This window comes from Oryctolagus cuniculus, chromosome 10, assembly GCF_051225735.1.
Source record: "Oryctolagus cuniculus isolate XC-2025 breed Fujian yellow rabbit chromosome 10, ASM5122573v1, whole genome shotgun sequence".
Classification (NCBI taxonomy): domain Eukaryota; kingdom Metazoa; phylum Chordata; class Mammalia; order Lagomorpha; family Leporidae; genus Oryctolagus; species Oryctolagus cuniculus.
The window spans coordinates 56,371,450-56,385,004 of record NC_142876.1 but is presented as its reverse complement, the minus strand read 5'-3'; the positions used below and the strand labels follow the sequence as shown (position 1 = coordinate 56,385,004).

Below are 13,555 nucleotides of genomic sequence, written 5' to 3'. Positions count from 1 at the left end.
GCTCTTCATGTAGGATCTCTGTCCTTAATGTGTTGTACATTGTGAATTAATGCTATAACTAGTACTCAAATAGTATTTTACACTTTGTGCTTCTGTGTGGGTGCAAACTGTTGAAATCTTTACTTAATATGTACTAAATTGATCTTCTGTATATAAAGAGAATTGAAAATGAATCTTGATGTGAATGGAATGGGAGAGGGAGCAGGAGATGGGAGGGTTGCGGGTGAGAGGGAAGTTATGGGGGTGGGGAGCCATTGTAATCCATAAACTGTACTTTGGAAATTTATATATTTATTAAATAAAGTTAAAAAAAAAAGAAAGAGAGGCAAAGGAAGGAAGAGAGGGTTGTAGGGAGGGGAAAGAAAAAGGAAAAGAGGGGCCAGTGTTGTGGTGCAATGGGCTAAGCCTCCACCCATATGGGTACTGGGTTCAAATCCTGTTCGGGAACTGGTTCAAGTCCATGCTGCTCCACTTCTGATCCAACTCCCTGTTAACACTGGGAAGGTAGTGGAAGATGGCCCAAGTGCTTGGGCCTCTGCTACCCACATGGGTGACTTGGGTGGAGTTCTAGGCTCCTGGATTAGCCCTGGCAGGAGAGGCCATTTGAGGTAAAACCAACAGGTAGAAGACATCTCTCTCTTTCTGTCTCTTCCTCCCTTTCTGTAACTCTGCCTTTCAAATAAATAGATAAATAAATGGAAGGAAGGAAGTTGCTTACCCTTCACTTGCTTTATGATAGTTTTTAAAGTTCTAAGCCTTGTCTTGGTGCATAGGAAAAGAGGTGCTAAAAGACTCTCAAAAGGGCACAGTGGGTAAAGCTGCAGCCTTTACCATGCATCCCATGTGGGAACCGGTTCAAGTCCCAACTGCTCCACTTCCAACCCAGCTCTCTACTATGGCCTGGGAAAGCAGTAGAGGATGGTCCAACTCCTTGTGCCTCCACATCACATCCACATGGGAGACTCATAAGAAGCTCTGGGCTCCTGGCTTTGGATCAATGCAGCTCCAGCAGTTTTGGCCAACTCGGGGGTGAACCAGCAGATAGAAGACCTCTCTCTCTCTCTCTCTCTCTCTCTCTCTCTCTCTCCCTCTCCTCTCTCTGTGTAATTCTGACTTTCAAATAAATAAATATTTTTTAAAAATACGGCTCTCAAAAAAGAGAATATGTTTCTCTTCATATTTTTTTCATGAAATTGAGCACATGTTGAATCTGGAAGCATAATGGTAAAGCTTATATTTTGCACTCCACTAGCAAAGAAGGTCCAGCTGTTCGTTTGTTCATTCATTCACTCATTCAGCAAATCACTCTTGTTTACATCTTTCCCCTCAGAAAGCGTACAGCTGGTAGACTATGATAGAACACCTTTTTTTAAAAAAAATATTTATTTATTTATTTGAGAGGCAGAGTTACAGAGAGAGAAAGGAAGAGAGAGAGATCTTCCATCCTCTGGTTCACTCCTCAAATGGCCGCAAAGGCCAGAGCTGTGCCGATCAAAAGCCAGGAGTCAGGAGCTTCTTCTGGGTCTTCCATGTGGGTGCAGGGGCCCAAGGACTTGGGCCGTCTTCCACTGCTTTCCCAGGTCATAGCAGAGAGCTGGATCAGAAGTGGAGCGTCTGGGACTTGAATCAGTGCCCATTTGGGATGCCAGCACTGTAGGCGGAGGCTTACCCTACTACACCATGTAACATGGAGCTAGCCCTGTTACAACAATTTTGGAAAACTTTTTAACATTTCCAAAGCATCATGTTCTCATCTAGCAAAATAGTTGATATGACTCCAAACATTGAAAAATCTCTCATAATGCCCTTTGCTCAATGATCTTTTATGACTAAAGGAATTCTCATGGAATACATAATAGAAAAAAAAAACATAGAAAACACACCAGAATTATGGATTTCATAGCCCTGGGTAGTGAGGAACATGAGATCAAAGAACATGGGCTTTGGAATCAGAACTGGCTCTAAAACCCAGATTTGCTTCTTAGTCCTTAAAAAAAAGGGGGGGGGGACTTACTTACCTATTTATTTGTTTGAAAGGCAGAATGACAAAGAGAGATCTTCCATCTGCTATTTTATTCTCCAAATGGTCACAACAGCGGGGGCTGGGCCAAGCCAAAGCCAGGGTCCCAGAACTCCATCTCAGTCTTCCACATGGTGGCAAGAATTCAAGTACTTGAGTCATCATTGCTGCTTCCCAGGTTGCATTAGCAGAGAAATGGATCATAAGCAGCATAGCCAGTTCTTGAACTGACACTCCAATATGGGATGTAGGCATCCCTAATGGTAGCTTAACCCACTGCCTACCCTGCTACTTAGTACTTAAATAATTGGGAAAGCAATTTAAGAACTTGAAGTCTCAGCTTTCTCATCTAGATAGAGGTCATTGTGCCCACCTTGCAGGGTTGTAAAGGTCAAATGAGATGATATGTATAAGGCACCTGTGCAGCCCAGGGCTCAACACTTAACAGGTACTTTAATGCCCTTTAAATGGTAGCTATTCTGCTATTGAATTTATTAAGTGTGCTTGCAGACTTGGGACTTTGCTCATTTTCTCTATCCTTTGAAGTGGGCATAATTGTTCATGAAGAATTTCACCATGGGAAAGTATAGTACGAGAACAAAATAAAAGAAAGTTTCTCTTAGATATATACATTCTTGAGAGTTTTACATGTTCATTACTTTGTTGTCCAAAAGTTAGTATCCATCCAACTTTCTTCCCTATCATGGATGAGTTTAATTTTTAGTGATATACAAATGGAAAAATTTCTAAGACCCAGAGACTCTAGAATCCGTGTGGACTTCAATATCTGTAGTTCTGAATTTTTATATAAATTATACAGATTCTGGCTGGCGCTGCAGCTCACTAGGCTAATCCTCCGCCTGTGGCGCTGGCACTCCGGGTTCTAGTCCCGGTTGAGACGCCGGATTCTGTCCTGGTTGCTCCTCTTCCAGTCCAGCTCTCTGCTTTGGCCTGGGAGTGCAGTGGAGGATGGCCCAGGTCCTTGGGCCCTGCACCCGCATGGGAGACCAGGAGAAGCACCTGGCTCCTGGCTTCGGATCAGCGCAATGCGCCGGCCGTAGCAGCCACCTGGGGGGTGAACCAATGGAAAAAGGAAGACCTTTCTCTCTGTCTCTCTCTCTCACTGTCTAACTCTGCCTGTCAAAAAAAAAAAAAACAAACATATGCAGATTCCAAAGATGGTGGGGGAATTGATTTAAAAATATATTGATTCAGTTGGCAGTGCATATGCCCCAAATCTACATGCAAGTAGAAGACTTGATTGCTAGAAAAACTAGAAAGGTAATTTAGCTGAAAGAGGTGCTGTTTTATTTTTATTTTTATTTTTTTGCTGTTGATGATGACAAGAACTTTGAGCACATAAAATATCTCTTGAACCACACAGCTAATGCTGAAACAATACAGAGCTCTAAAAAGAACTTCTTTGGAGCCGGCGCCACGGCTCAGTAGGCTAATCCTCCGCCTTGTGGCGCCGGCACACCGGGTTCTAGTCCCGGTCGGGGCGCCAGATTCTGTCCCGGTTGCCCCTCTTCCAGGCCAGCTTTCTGCTGTGGCCAGGGAGTGCAGTGGAGGATGGCCCAAGTACTTGGGCCCTGCACCCCATGGGAGACCAGGAGAAGCACCTGGCTCCTGCCATCGGATCAGCGCGGTGCGCCGGCATCAGCGCGCTGGCCGCGGCGGCCATTGGAGGGTGAACCAACGGCAAAAGGAAGCACCTTTCTCTCTGTCTCTCTCTCTCTCACTGTCCACTCTGCCTGTCAAAAAAAAAAAAAAAAAAAAAAAAAAAAAAAAAAAAAAAGAACTTCTTTGTATTCTTGATTTTCATCTCAGAAAATAGAGGAAAAATCAAAGGAAAACTCATCCTCAATCATTTGTTCGTTCTAATCCTCACATTCATCTTTTCTGAACCTATCAGATAGGCCTCATTTTTCAGTGTTGATTTTGATTATTTCAGCCAAAAGGTTCTGATGGCTCTTTGCTGTCTTTTTGGTGTGGTCTATCTGCCTCACAGCTGAGGCCCTTTTCCATCTAGGTACAATGATCATACACCACATACAGATGGAAGTTCCATGAAGGCAGGGCTTTGTTTGCTTTCTACAGTGCTAAAAACCCGGTACCTAAAGCATAGTAGAGTGTAAGTATCTGTTGGATGGATGGACAGATGGCTGGATAGCTCACAGTTTGGTTTTAGGAACGTGGTGAAGGAGGCAGATGTTGACAATAATTTGGGCTTATAGCTTCAAAGTGTCAGACTGATGGTCAAATGCTCTCAAATACAGTCTACTTCTAAATATATTTGTCATTTATAAAATTATACTAATGTTTATATTTCTGTAAAGTGATAGCAATAAAATATTAATTCTGTATAACTGACCAGATGTTATGGCTATCTCTTGTTTCCCCATGGTTTCCCCAGTGTTCAGGAAAACATTTGGCAAATACTATTAAGTTCTCAATAATTAATTGTTGAGTGAATAATAATTAATTGGACTGCCCATTTATAAATACATTGAATTGTTTGTCAGTATTCTGAGATTAGGCAATAGATTCTGTCTTTAATCCATGGATTCCTCTCTTTTTTCCTTGTATATCTAGTTAATTATATAATGGTTGACTTAGGGAGTGGAAAAAAGTGCGTTACTTCCTCAGTAGATTTGTTTTTAATTAGCTATTTGTCTTTATACTGTACAGAATGTCCTTTCTTATTTACAACTCTTGCCCTGTTCACCTAGATGGCAATACATGTGTTTTGTCCTCATCAGACACAGCTAGAGGGACTTACTCTCTTACTGTCTGCCTTTTCCTCTGTGTTTTAAGATGGACTGAAAAGCTGACTTTTGATAAACCAAAGAATGGCTTCTTAACCTCCCAGCCTTCGTTTCTTCTTCCTTCCTCATTGCCTGCTTTGATCAGGTCACTTGACGTTTATCAGAGTGAGGAAGTGTTTAGTTACTAATCTGAAGGAATGAGCTAGTTTGAATAAATAGACTTCTAATACAGAGGAAATGGGGATCCCATGGAACTCAGGTTGGGAAGTACAGCCAGATCTAGACCCTGGAAGTTGGCAGTACCCTGAATTTCCGCATCTCTGTTCGTGCTCTGCTCTCCTCTCAGCAAACCAGCTCCTCTTCAAGGTCCTTGGCTTTTTCTCTCGAATGCCCTTGCTCCCGTATGTTGACATAGCCTCAACTTGGGTAACAGTTTTACAGAACCTTACAAATCCAGGGTCTGTCACCATCTGACTGACTTTTTGTAGTTATTTCAAAATATCAAGAGAGAGATTCTCACTGTCCCAGACTGAGTGAGCTATTGGTTCACAGTCTCATCAGCTGTAGCCATGGAGGCATGTATGTGTGGTGGATGGGGTGGAGAGCCAGGGCTAGGACCAGCAGGTCCTGGAAGAAGGAATATTTGGCAGTGGTTGGAGGGTGGGGCTGGGTAGATAATGAACATCTCCAGGATGTGTGCACTGTGTGAATTCTGTCATGTGAAACTTTCTATTTCCTAAACCATCATCCTGTTAGAACTGTGTTTAAATTTTTTTTCCAACTTTCTTTAAAAAAAATTATTTATTTGAAAGTCCAGAGTTACACAGAGAGAGGGAGAGACACAGAGAGAGAAGGACAGACAGAGAGCTCTTTCATCCTTTGGTTCACTCCCCAGATGGCCACAACAACCGGGGCTGAGCCAGGTCAAAGCTAGGAGCTAGGAGTTCTTCCAGGTCTTCTTGGGTAAGGCCTCAAGCCTCATGGACCATCTTCTGTTGCTTTCCCAGGCACTTCTGCAGGGAGCTGGATTGAAAGTGGAGCAGCCAGGACTCAAATCAGCACTCATATGGGATGCTGGCATCACATGTGGTGGCTTAATCTGCTATGTCACAATGCCAGCCCCCAAGTCTTTCTCATTCTTATAAATTACCTTTGCTAAAAAAAAAATCCTGGTTTTTTTTTTTTCCATTTGAATCATTTATTTGAAATTGGAATGTTATAGAGTTGAAGCATGTGACTATTTCTGTGCTCTTTTGTACATAAAAGTGTTCTATTTACTTTAAAGGCCACTAGTAACATTGGTTCCTCATTTCAGGGTTTTCTGGAAACTGTATAGGCTGTGGAGAAAGAGGATTTCGGTATTTCACAGAATTTTCCAACCACATTAACTTGAAGCTCACCACCCAGCCAAAGAAGCAGAAGCACTTAAAGTACTACCTAGTCAGAAGCTCCCAGGGTGTACTGTCAAAAGGACCTCTTATCTGCTGGAAAGGTAGTCAACCTCCAGGAGGGTGAAGGGAGGGAGTGGAGATTTTATGCTGGTGACAAGTGACCCATCCAGGGTTCAGGGTTCTGATGTGAAATAGGTAAATATCTCAAATCCAGAAGGCCATGCAAAAATTCAAAGCCTTCTGGTAGGTTATTTGGCTCACTCTTTTCTTTAAAAAAAATTTATTTTAATTTTTGTTTGAAAAACAGAGAAAAAGAGACAGATCCTCCACCTGCTGGTTCAGTCCCCCAAATGTCCACAACACGCAGGGCTGGTCTAGGCTGAAGCCAGGAGCCTGGGAGGAACTCTATCCAGGTCTCCCATGTGGGTGGCAGGGACTCAAGTACCTGAGCATTATTTGCTGCCTCCCAGGATGCACATTAGCATGAAACTGTACCTCAGGCAGCTAGGACTCAAACCAGGCATTCTGATACAGGATGCAGGCATTCCAAGTGCAGACTCAACTGCTATGCCAAACACCTGCCCCTTCTCCTTACTATTTTTAACAGACACTGTGAATGTTTAGGAAAATACACGTGTCTCTCGGAAAAGGCATGCAGCTCTCAGAGAAGAAAAATGGACCGTTTCTAGCTCTTCTATCATTTACAAAGGACCTCAAAGCCTTAGTACCTTGGTCAGATGCTTTTTAAATTTTTGTTTACTTATTTAAGATTTATTTGTTTGAAATGCAGAGTTACAGAGATAGGGAGACACAGAGAGAGGGAGAGATTTCTTATATCTGCTGACCCCAAATGACCACAACAGCCAGGAAAGGGTCAGGCCAAAGACAGGACCCTAGAACTCTATCCAGGTCTCTGACATGGGTGTCAAGGGCCCAAGCACCAGGGCCATCCTCATTGCTTTCCCAGGCACATTAGCAGCGAGCTAGATTGTAACTGGAGCAGCAGGGACTTGAACCGACACTCATGTGGGATGCTAGCATCTCAAGCAGCAGCTTAACTCACCAAGCCACAACACAGGACCCAGATGCTATTTTACAATTTTTATTTAAATTAGTAGTTGTCAAGCACCTGGATTTTTCTATTTTGATTAGACCTAAGCATACTTAGAAAAAGTAATACTTTCTTCCTAGTATCTGGGAAAATGTGCAAATAAATTGACAAAGTTTTGTTTCTTTTAAATTGGGAAGGGCTTATTTGTAGAAATGAGTCTAGTTGAAATTTCATGCCTTGGTGTGTTAGATAGGAATTGCAGATTTTTGTATTCATTATTCTAATGCAGTATTCTAATCCTTATTTTATCGAGCCATTTCTTAGATGCTGACATTTTTTGCCTCCATATAGTAATGCCTTTAATATTTCTGTTTGCTATCTATATACAGTTTTTACATGACCATGAAAAAATAACATAGCAAATCCAAATTACAACTGCAGATTTGTCTGTGAGTCACTCATTACAATTACTCCTGGTTTCAGTGGAAGTGGCATTATATCATTTCCTAGAAAATACCTACATGTTCCAAGCCAGGTATCATCAAAACTTAAAGCTTGCAACTACTGAATACTAAGCATGATGAATTATAGATAACTCTTTATGCTAATAAAGTCTAAAGAACTCTTCTCCAGAAAGATCATTTTTAATGTCATAAGCCCTGGTAATAGAGTAAAAACGAGGAGAGATATCACCTCTCTACTTTTTAAGCTTTCATGTTAGTTACATAAGATACTTTCATCTTTTTATTTAGTGTTCAATAACAATTCATCTTTCTAGTACAGAATAACATTTGTTAGAAATACCTCATATTTATAGCAGTTGCTGTTTTGGGATGGAAATTGGAATTGAAATTGTATATAAACATATATAAAAGCATGATATCAATATGCACACCTATATGCATATTACCTATAAATAATGTGGATATTTGCTCCAAGGCCAACATGCAATAACTCCTCACAGAAGGTCGCAGCATAGAAGGTTGAGAAAACTACCTCCACCCCCTGCATGTATCTGATAAAGTTAGAAACTCTCTAAGGGACCCTTTTAATTAACTTCAATATATATAACCATTTATATCCTTTTTCCATGTACTGCTTTTCAGTTACAGCCCTCCAGCCCCTATCTCCCTGAATCAGCACAGGTACTACGAAAATATCATGCCAGAGACCCACGAGTATCAGCCTACTTCATCTGAAGCTTGGCATTGTATGATCAATAATCACCTTGAGTGTTGTCTGTTTCCTTAGTAGGAACTCAATATATTGAAAATTTGAGCCTTTCTAATTTTTCTCTTCTGTTTACACATTTTTCTTTTCCTCTCTGTTTGGACATAAATTAAGACTGAGTAGAAAATGTTGAAGGCAGCCTGGACAGAATCTGGGTTACTATCTGTACGTAAATCAATCCTAACAGGAGGTTAACTCACGTTTGGAAAACTTGTTGGGTTTTTATAAATTATTGATCCTTCAGCTCCCCTCTTTCTCATAAAACTAGCATGATTACAGAGGTTATGAGTATTTTCCCCCCGGGAACCATGGTGAACAAAGATCTGATTGTGCTTTGCCTTCTAAACATGACATCTGGCCCAAGGAAATGCTCCCTGGCTGGAGTGTTCTGTTGGAGTTAGGATTAGAGGTAAGGGAGCTCCACGAAGAAAATGGCTACCACTTCAGGAGCAGCAGTTAGCTTTACAGATTTTGTGAATTGTGTCTCCTTTTAACAGAATGTCAGTTTCTTTATATAATGTGATTTTTACTCCTTTCTAGAATGTAGAAGCCGACAATCCTCTGCTGCTTGCCACTCCATTAAACCAAACTCTTCAGTGTCATCAACTGTGACCACAGAAAATGGAACAACCAATGGATACAAATCAGGATTCACTCAGACAGGTATAGAGTATATTCTTTGGGTATTTGAAGCAACAGATATCTATTTAATGAAGCATTTTTAAGCTTACTGTTGGCTGGTGTATACAGAATTATTTTTACATAAAGGTATTACTTGAGTATTGGAATTAGTACTCAGTATTGAGATGGGTCAGTCTGTGGATGACCAAGACCCAAGTTTCAACAGTCTCACTAATGTTAAGCATAGGATAGAGAAAGGAGCTGACAACAGGTAGGAAATTTAGTTCAAGTATTGGACCTGGTGTAGACGAATCAGACGGTAGGCAGTAAGTGGAAATCCAGGCATCCTAGTTATCAAGTGTCAAGTGTTTGAGGTTTACTCATGAAGACTGAAATCCCAGGGTAGAGCTCTAACTGAAGTTCACAGAACAACACAAGCGTACTTCAAAAAGTTGTTGAAAAATGGAATTGAAGCATAAGTTTATTTTGTTGCAAAAAAAAAAAAAGAGAGAGAGAGAGAGAAACCTATGTATTGTTTCTGTGTGCTACCCATTTTCCATGAATTTTCTGAAGACTTAATAAATAGGGAGTGGCGCACCAACTAGGATACAGAGATCCTAAGGTAGGATTGTGGATTATAAGGGATGCAATCAGGATCTGCATTTTAGTGGTACAAGACAGGGACTTGATTACAAATAACCAAATAAAATCAAGGCTGGATCAGCAGAATAGCCAATTTGATACTGAGCAGGTCATCTACTAGTCTAAGGCTTCTAAAAATTCCTCCAGTGTAGGTCCCAGCCCAGGGCCTGAGGTCAGGATGAGACTCCAGGTGGGACTTAATGGTCCCAGGTGGCTGCAGGGCTGGAGGGCTGTAACCAGAAAGATCACTGCAGATGGTTTTTGAGAAAATTCCACAGAACCAGCCTGTGTTATATCTTAGGTAAGAAGGAAAGTATTTTAAAAGCTTTTATGACTTTGTTTTCCAGTTCACCTGTTTTTTACTGGTCTGATATGTACACTTCATAGCATAATTAGCTTTGCCAGTGCCTATTCAACCACAAATGAAAAAGGAAGCTGTCTTCATTCACTACTTAGCATACCTCTTTCAGATTTATGTGAAATTCTCATGAGCTGGTAAATTGTGTCCACTTTTTGTTCCAGGATGAAATGGTTATTAGAATATGTTAGGAACAATAGCAATGACAATAAACCTACCTTTATTTGAGGCATTTCTTTTTTTTAAGATTTATTTTTATTTATTTCAAAGTCAGAGTTATACAGAGAGAGGAGAGGCAGAGAGAACGAGAGGTCTTCCATTCGGTGGTGCGCTCCCCAACAGGCTGCAAAAGACGGAGCTGCACTGATCCAAAGCCAGGAGCCAGGAGCTTCCTCTGGGTCTTCCCACCTGGGTGCAGGGGCCCACGGATATGGGTCATCTTCTACTGCTTTCCTAGGCCATAGCAGAGAGTTGGATCAGAAGTGGAACAGCCAGGACTTGAACTAATGCCCATATGGGGTGCCAGCACTGCAAATGGTGCCTTTACCCACTATGCCACGGAACCAGTGCCTTGAGGCATTTCTTGATGTGTCCCTACACTCGGCTAAGTTCACTTCTTCCTGGATATAAAAGTCCAGCCTTTAAACTGTCTAGGAGAATTAGAGACTGTGAACTATGAGGAGAGACCACTTCTGTTTAGAATAAATGAGAGAACATCACGTCACTGTGTATTCAAGAAAGATAAGAGTTGGTATTTGGCTCTCAGCATTGAAAAGTTGGCCTTCATTATGTAACATTCTCTTCTGGAATATGATTTTAGTGACTTAATTGATTCCAAGATACATTTTCCGCCATTATATCTTAGAACTATGAGGTGTAACTTAAAAAATAATGTTAATAATTTATATTTACTTTATTACAACAAAAACTTATCAAGTATCTTGTATTCTAAGAACCTTACTTATATGATGCTATAAGGCAGGGTTCCAGTACTTGACTGATGACCACAGTGACTTAAAAATTGCTCATATAAGATATTAGAGAATTATAAAACATTTCTTCCAAGAGGGAGAGATAGATACATGCACACACACAAAGATACCTCAAAAAGTTCATGGAAAATGAAATTAAAAAAGAAATATATTTTGGTGCAAGATTTTGAATGCATGTTTAGCTTTTTCATAATAAACATTGTTACAGACTTTTTGAAAACCCCTTGTAGAACCAGTTGTACCTGAAAATGAAAAACAGTTCAATTTTAATGAGCAGTAATACAATTATGATTGTATCAGGAAAAATGTTTTGAAAACAAATTTTGCTCTGAAAGACGAGATCAAGATTCAAGCCTTAGCAAGGAGTCCCCCAGTGTGACAATGAGACAGAGATGAGGGGGGAAGCTGAAGAGTATGGGCCACATCAAAGTGAACACAAGTGGCCAACTATTGGGCCAATATTCCTTTGTGCCCCTTGTTGAGGGTGTAAGGAAATTAGTTATTAACAATTTTAGCTATAATCCAGAGAACTCAATGGAAGAAAGTGGCTTTGTAAATGAGACTTTGCATCTAAAACTATTTTGTTAGTAAACTGTGTGTATAGATTCCTCAACAATAATTTTCTTTCTCCTGGTGCTTGTTGACCATCATAGGCTGTAAGAATTTCATGTTGGCACTAGGCTATGATTATAAACATTGGAATATAGAGCATCTCCTACTGATAGTCACCGTTCAGTCGAGATTCCTTTCTCCTTAACCCTAATCTGCAGTCAGTGACTGCCTGTAATCGTTTTTGAGCCAGAGCTGTGGGTCCATATGTTGCCTAGTATTTGAAGAAGGGATTAATTTACTATTCACACAGCTTTATCTTGAGTTACACTTGCCAAGCTCTGGGTGTTCTGTTTTATCTGGCTTGCCCCTTGTCCCTTGAATATTTTCTCGTAATGTGTTTATGTCATGATAATTCATCAGATTTTAGTCAACAATCCCAATGGAAAACCACTTTTGCTAAAGAAAGCTGTACCTTTACCACCTACATTATACACATAGCCTCACTGCCCCCACCCCTACCCCCTAACCTCCCCCCCATATAAACGTGTTGTGTTTAATCAGGAGAATGCAAGAAAAGGTGAAAAAAAAATCTTGGCTTAACACAAGATCTTGGAAATTTCTGTACTTTCTTCTAAAGCAGAATTGGGGGACATCTGACCCTGGGCCTTATAAGGCCTGCAAAATCATTTGGTCTGGCCCTGCCAAGGCCACCCTAGGCAGGACTCAAAATTCAGTAATTCTATAGCAGGCTGATTTTTAAGCTGATGGTTCTGTATGGTCCACAAATAGTGCTATAAATATCCAATGACCCTTATCAGAAAAATGGTACCTAACACCTATTAAAAAGGCCTTATTGTTGTAATATCTGCAGTTAAGTATGTGAATGATTTTGAATTAATTTTTCTGTGTGGTGAGGTGGGAGTCCTGGAGAGAAGCAAAGACAAGCATGACATTGGATTTGTTGTGGAAACTGTAAATAAGAGTGGAGCAAGACCTTTGCTGAAAGCAAAGACATTATCTGTCTAGAATTCTCTGCTCAGCAGAAATGTTTGAAAAGTAAAGGTGAATCAGACATGTTTAGGGACAAGTATAGTGGGTAAGACACCGTTTGGGGCCCCTGCATCCTGTATCGGTGTCTGGATTTGAGTCCCAGCTCTACTCCTGATTCCAGTTTCTGCAAACGTGCACCTTAGGAGGCTGAAGGCGATGGCTCAAGTAGTTGGGTCCTTGCTACTTATGTAGGACCCCAAATGAAGTTTTGGGTTCTTGGCTTCAGCCTGGCCCAGCCCTGGTTGTTGCAGGCATTTAAGGAATGAACCAGCAGATAGAAAATCTCTCTCTGCCTTTCAAGTAAATGAATGAAGACGTTTTAGACAAAAGATGAAACAATTTACCACCCGCAGAGCCACTGTACAAGAATTGTTAAGGAAGTAATTCAGGTAGATGGATAATTACACAGATGAAAATCTGAATCTGTATGAAGTATTTGAAAACCACAGAAAATAGTATCTGCATACAGTAGTTCTTCCTCTTACTTAAGTCTATTTAAAAGACACTTGACTTGGGGCTGAGGTTGTGGCATAGTGACTAAAGCCACCACCTGCAAGACAGGCATCCCATATGGATACTGGTTCAAAACCCAGCTGCTCCACTTTTGATCCACCTCCCTGCTAATGTGCCTGGGAAAATAGCAGAAGATGGCCCAAGTGCTTGGTTTCCTGCACCCATGTGGGAGACCTGGAAGAAGCTGCAGGCTCCTGGCTTCAGCCTGGCATAGCCCCAGCCATTCCAACCATTTAAGGAGTGATTAGCAGATGGAAGATATTTCTCTCTCTCTCTTTCTTGATCTCTTTCTCTTTCCCCCTCTTTCTATGTAACTCTGACTTTCAAATAAAAGTAAATCTTTTTTAAAAAAAAGACAGTGGACTTA

The 13,555-nt window shown here is 40.9% G+C and overlaps 1 protein-coding gene and 1 long non-coding RNA gene across 13 annotated transcripts in view; one reads left to right on the top strand and one right to left on the bottom strand.

Moving 5' to 3' along the window:
* Positions 1 to 13,555, top strand: part of GREB1L (GREB1 like retinoic acid receptor coactivator) — a 285,560-nt gene that overhangs the window by 168,021 nt on the left and 103,984 nt on the right. For all 8 annotated transcript variants that reach the window (XR_016214605.1, XR_016214606.1, XM_051852064.3 and 5 more), the window contains 2 exons: positions 6,104 to 6,280; positions 9,001 to 9,123. Coding sequence is in view for 6 of the 8 variants with exons in the window: in XM_051852064.3 (XP_051708024.1) it covers positions 6,104 to 6,280; positions 9,001 to 9,123 (300 nt within the window). In the remaining 2 variants the exon portion in view is untranslated. The remainder of the gene's footprint in view (positions 1 to 6,103; positions 6,281 to 9,000; positions 9,124 to 13,555) is intronic.
* The window catches only part of LOC108177133 (uncharacterized), a 39,181-nt gene continuing 35,939 nt past the window's right edge, over positions 10,314 to 13,555 (bottom strand). For all 5 annotated transcript variants that reach the window (XR_016214617.1, XR_016214616.1, XR_016214614.1 and 2 more), the window contains one exon: positions 10,314 to 10,534. This is a non-coding gene — a long non-coding RNA (uncharacterized LOC108177133). The remainder of the gene's footprint in view (positions 10,535 to 13,555) is intronic.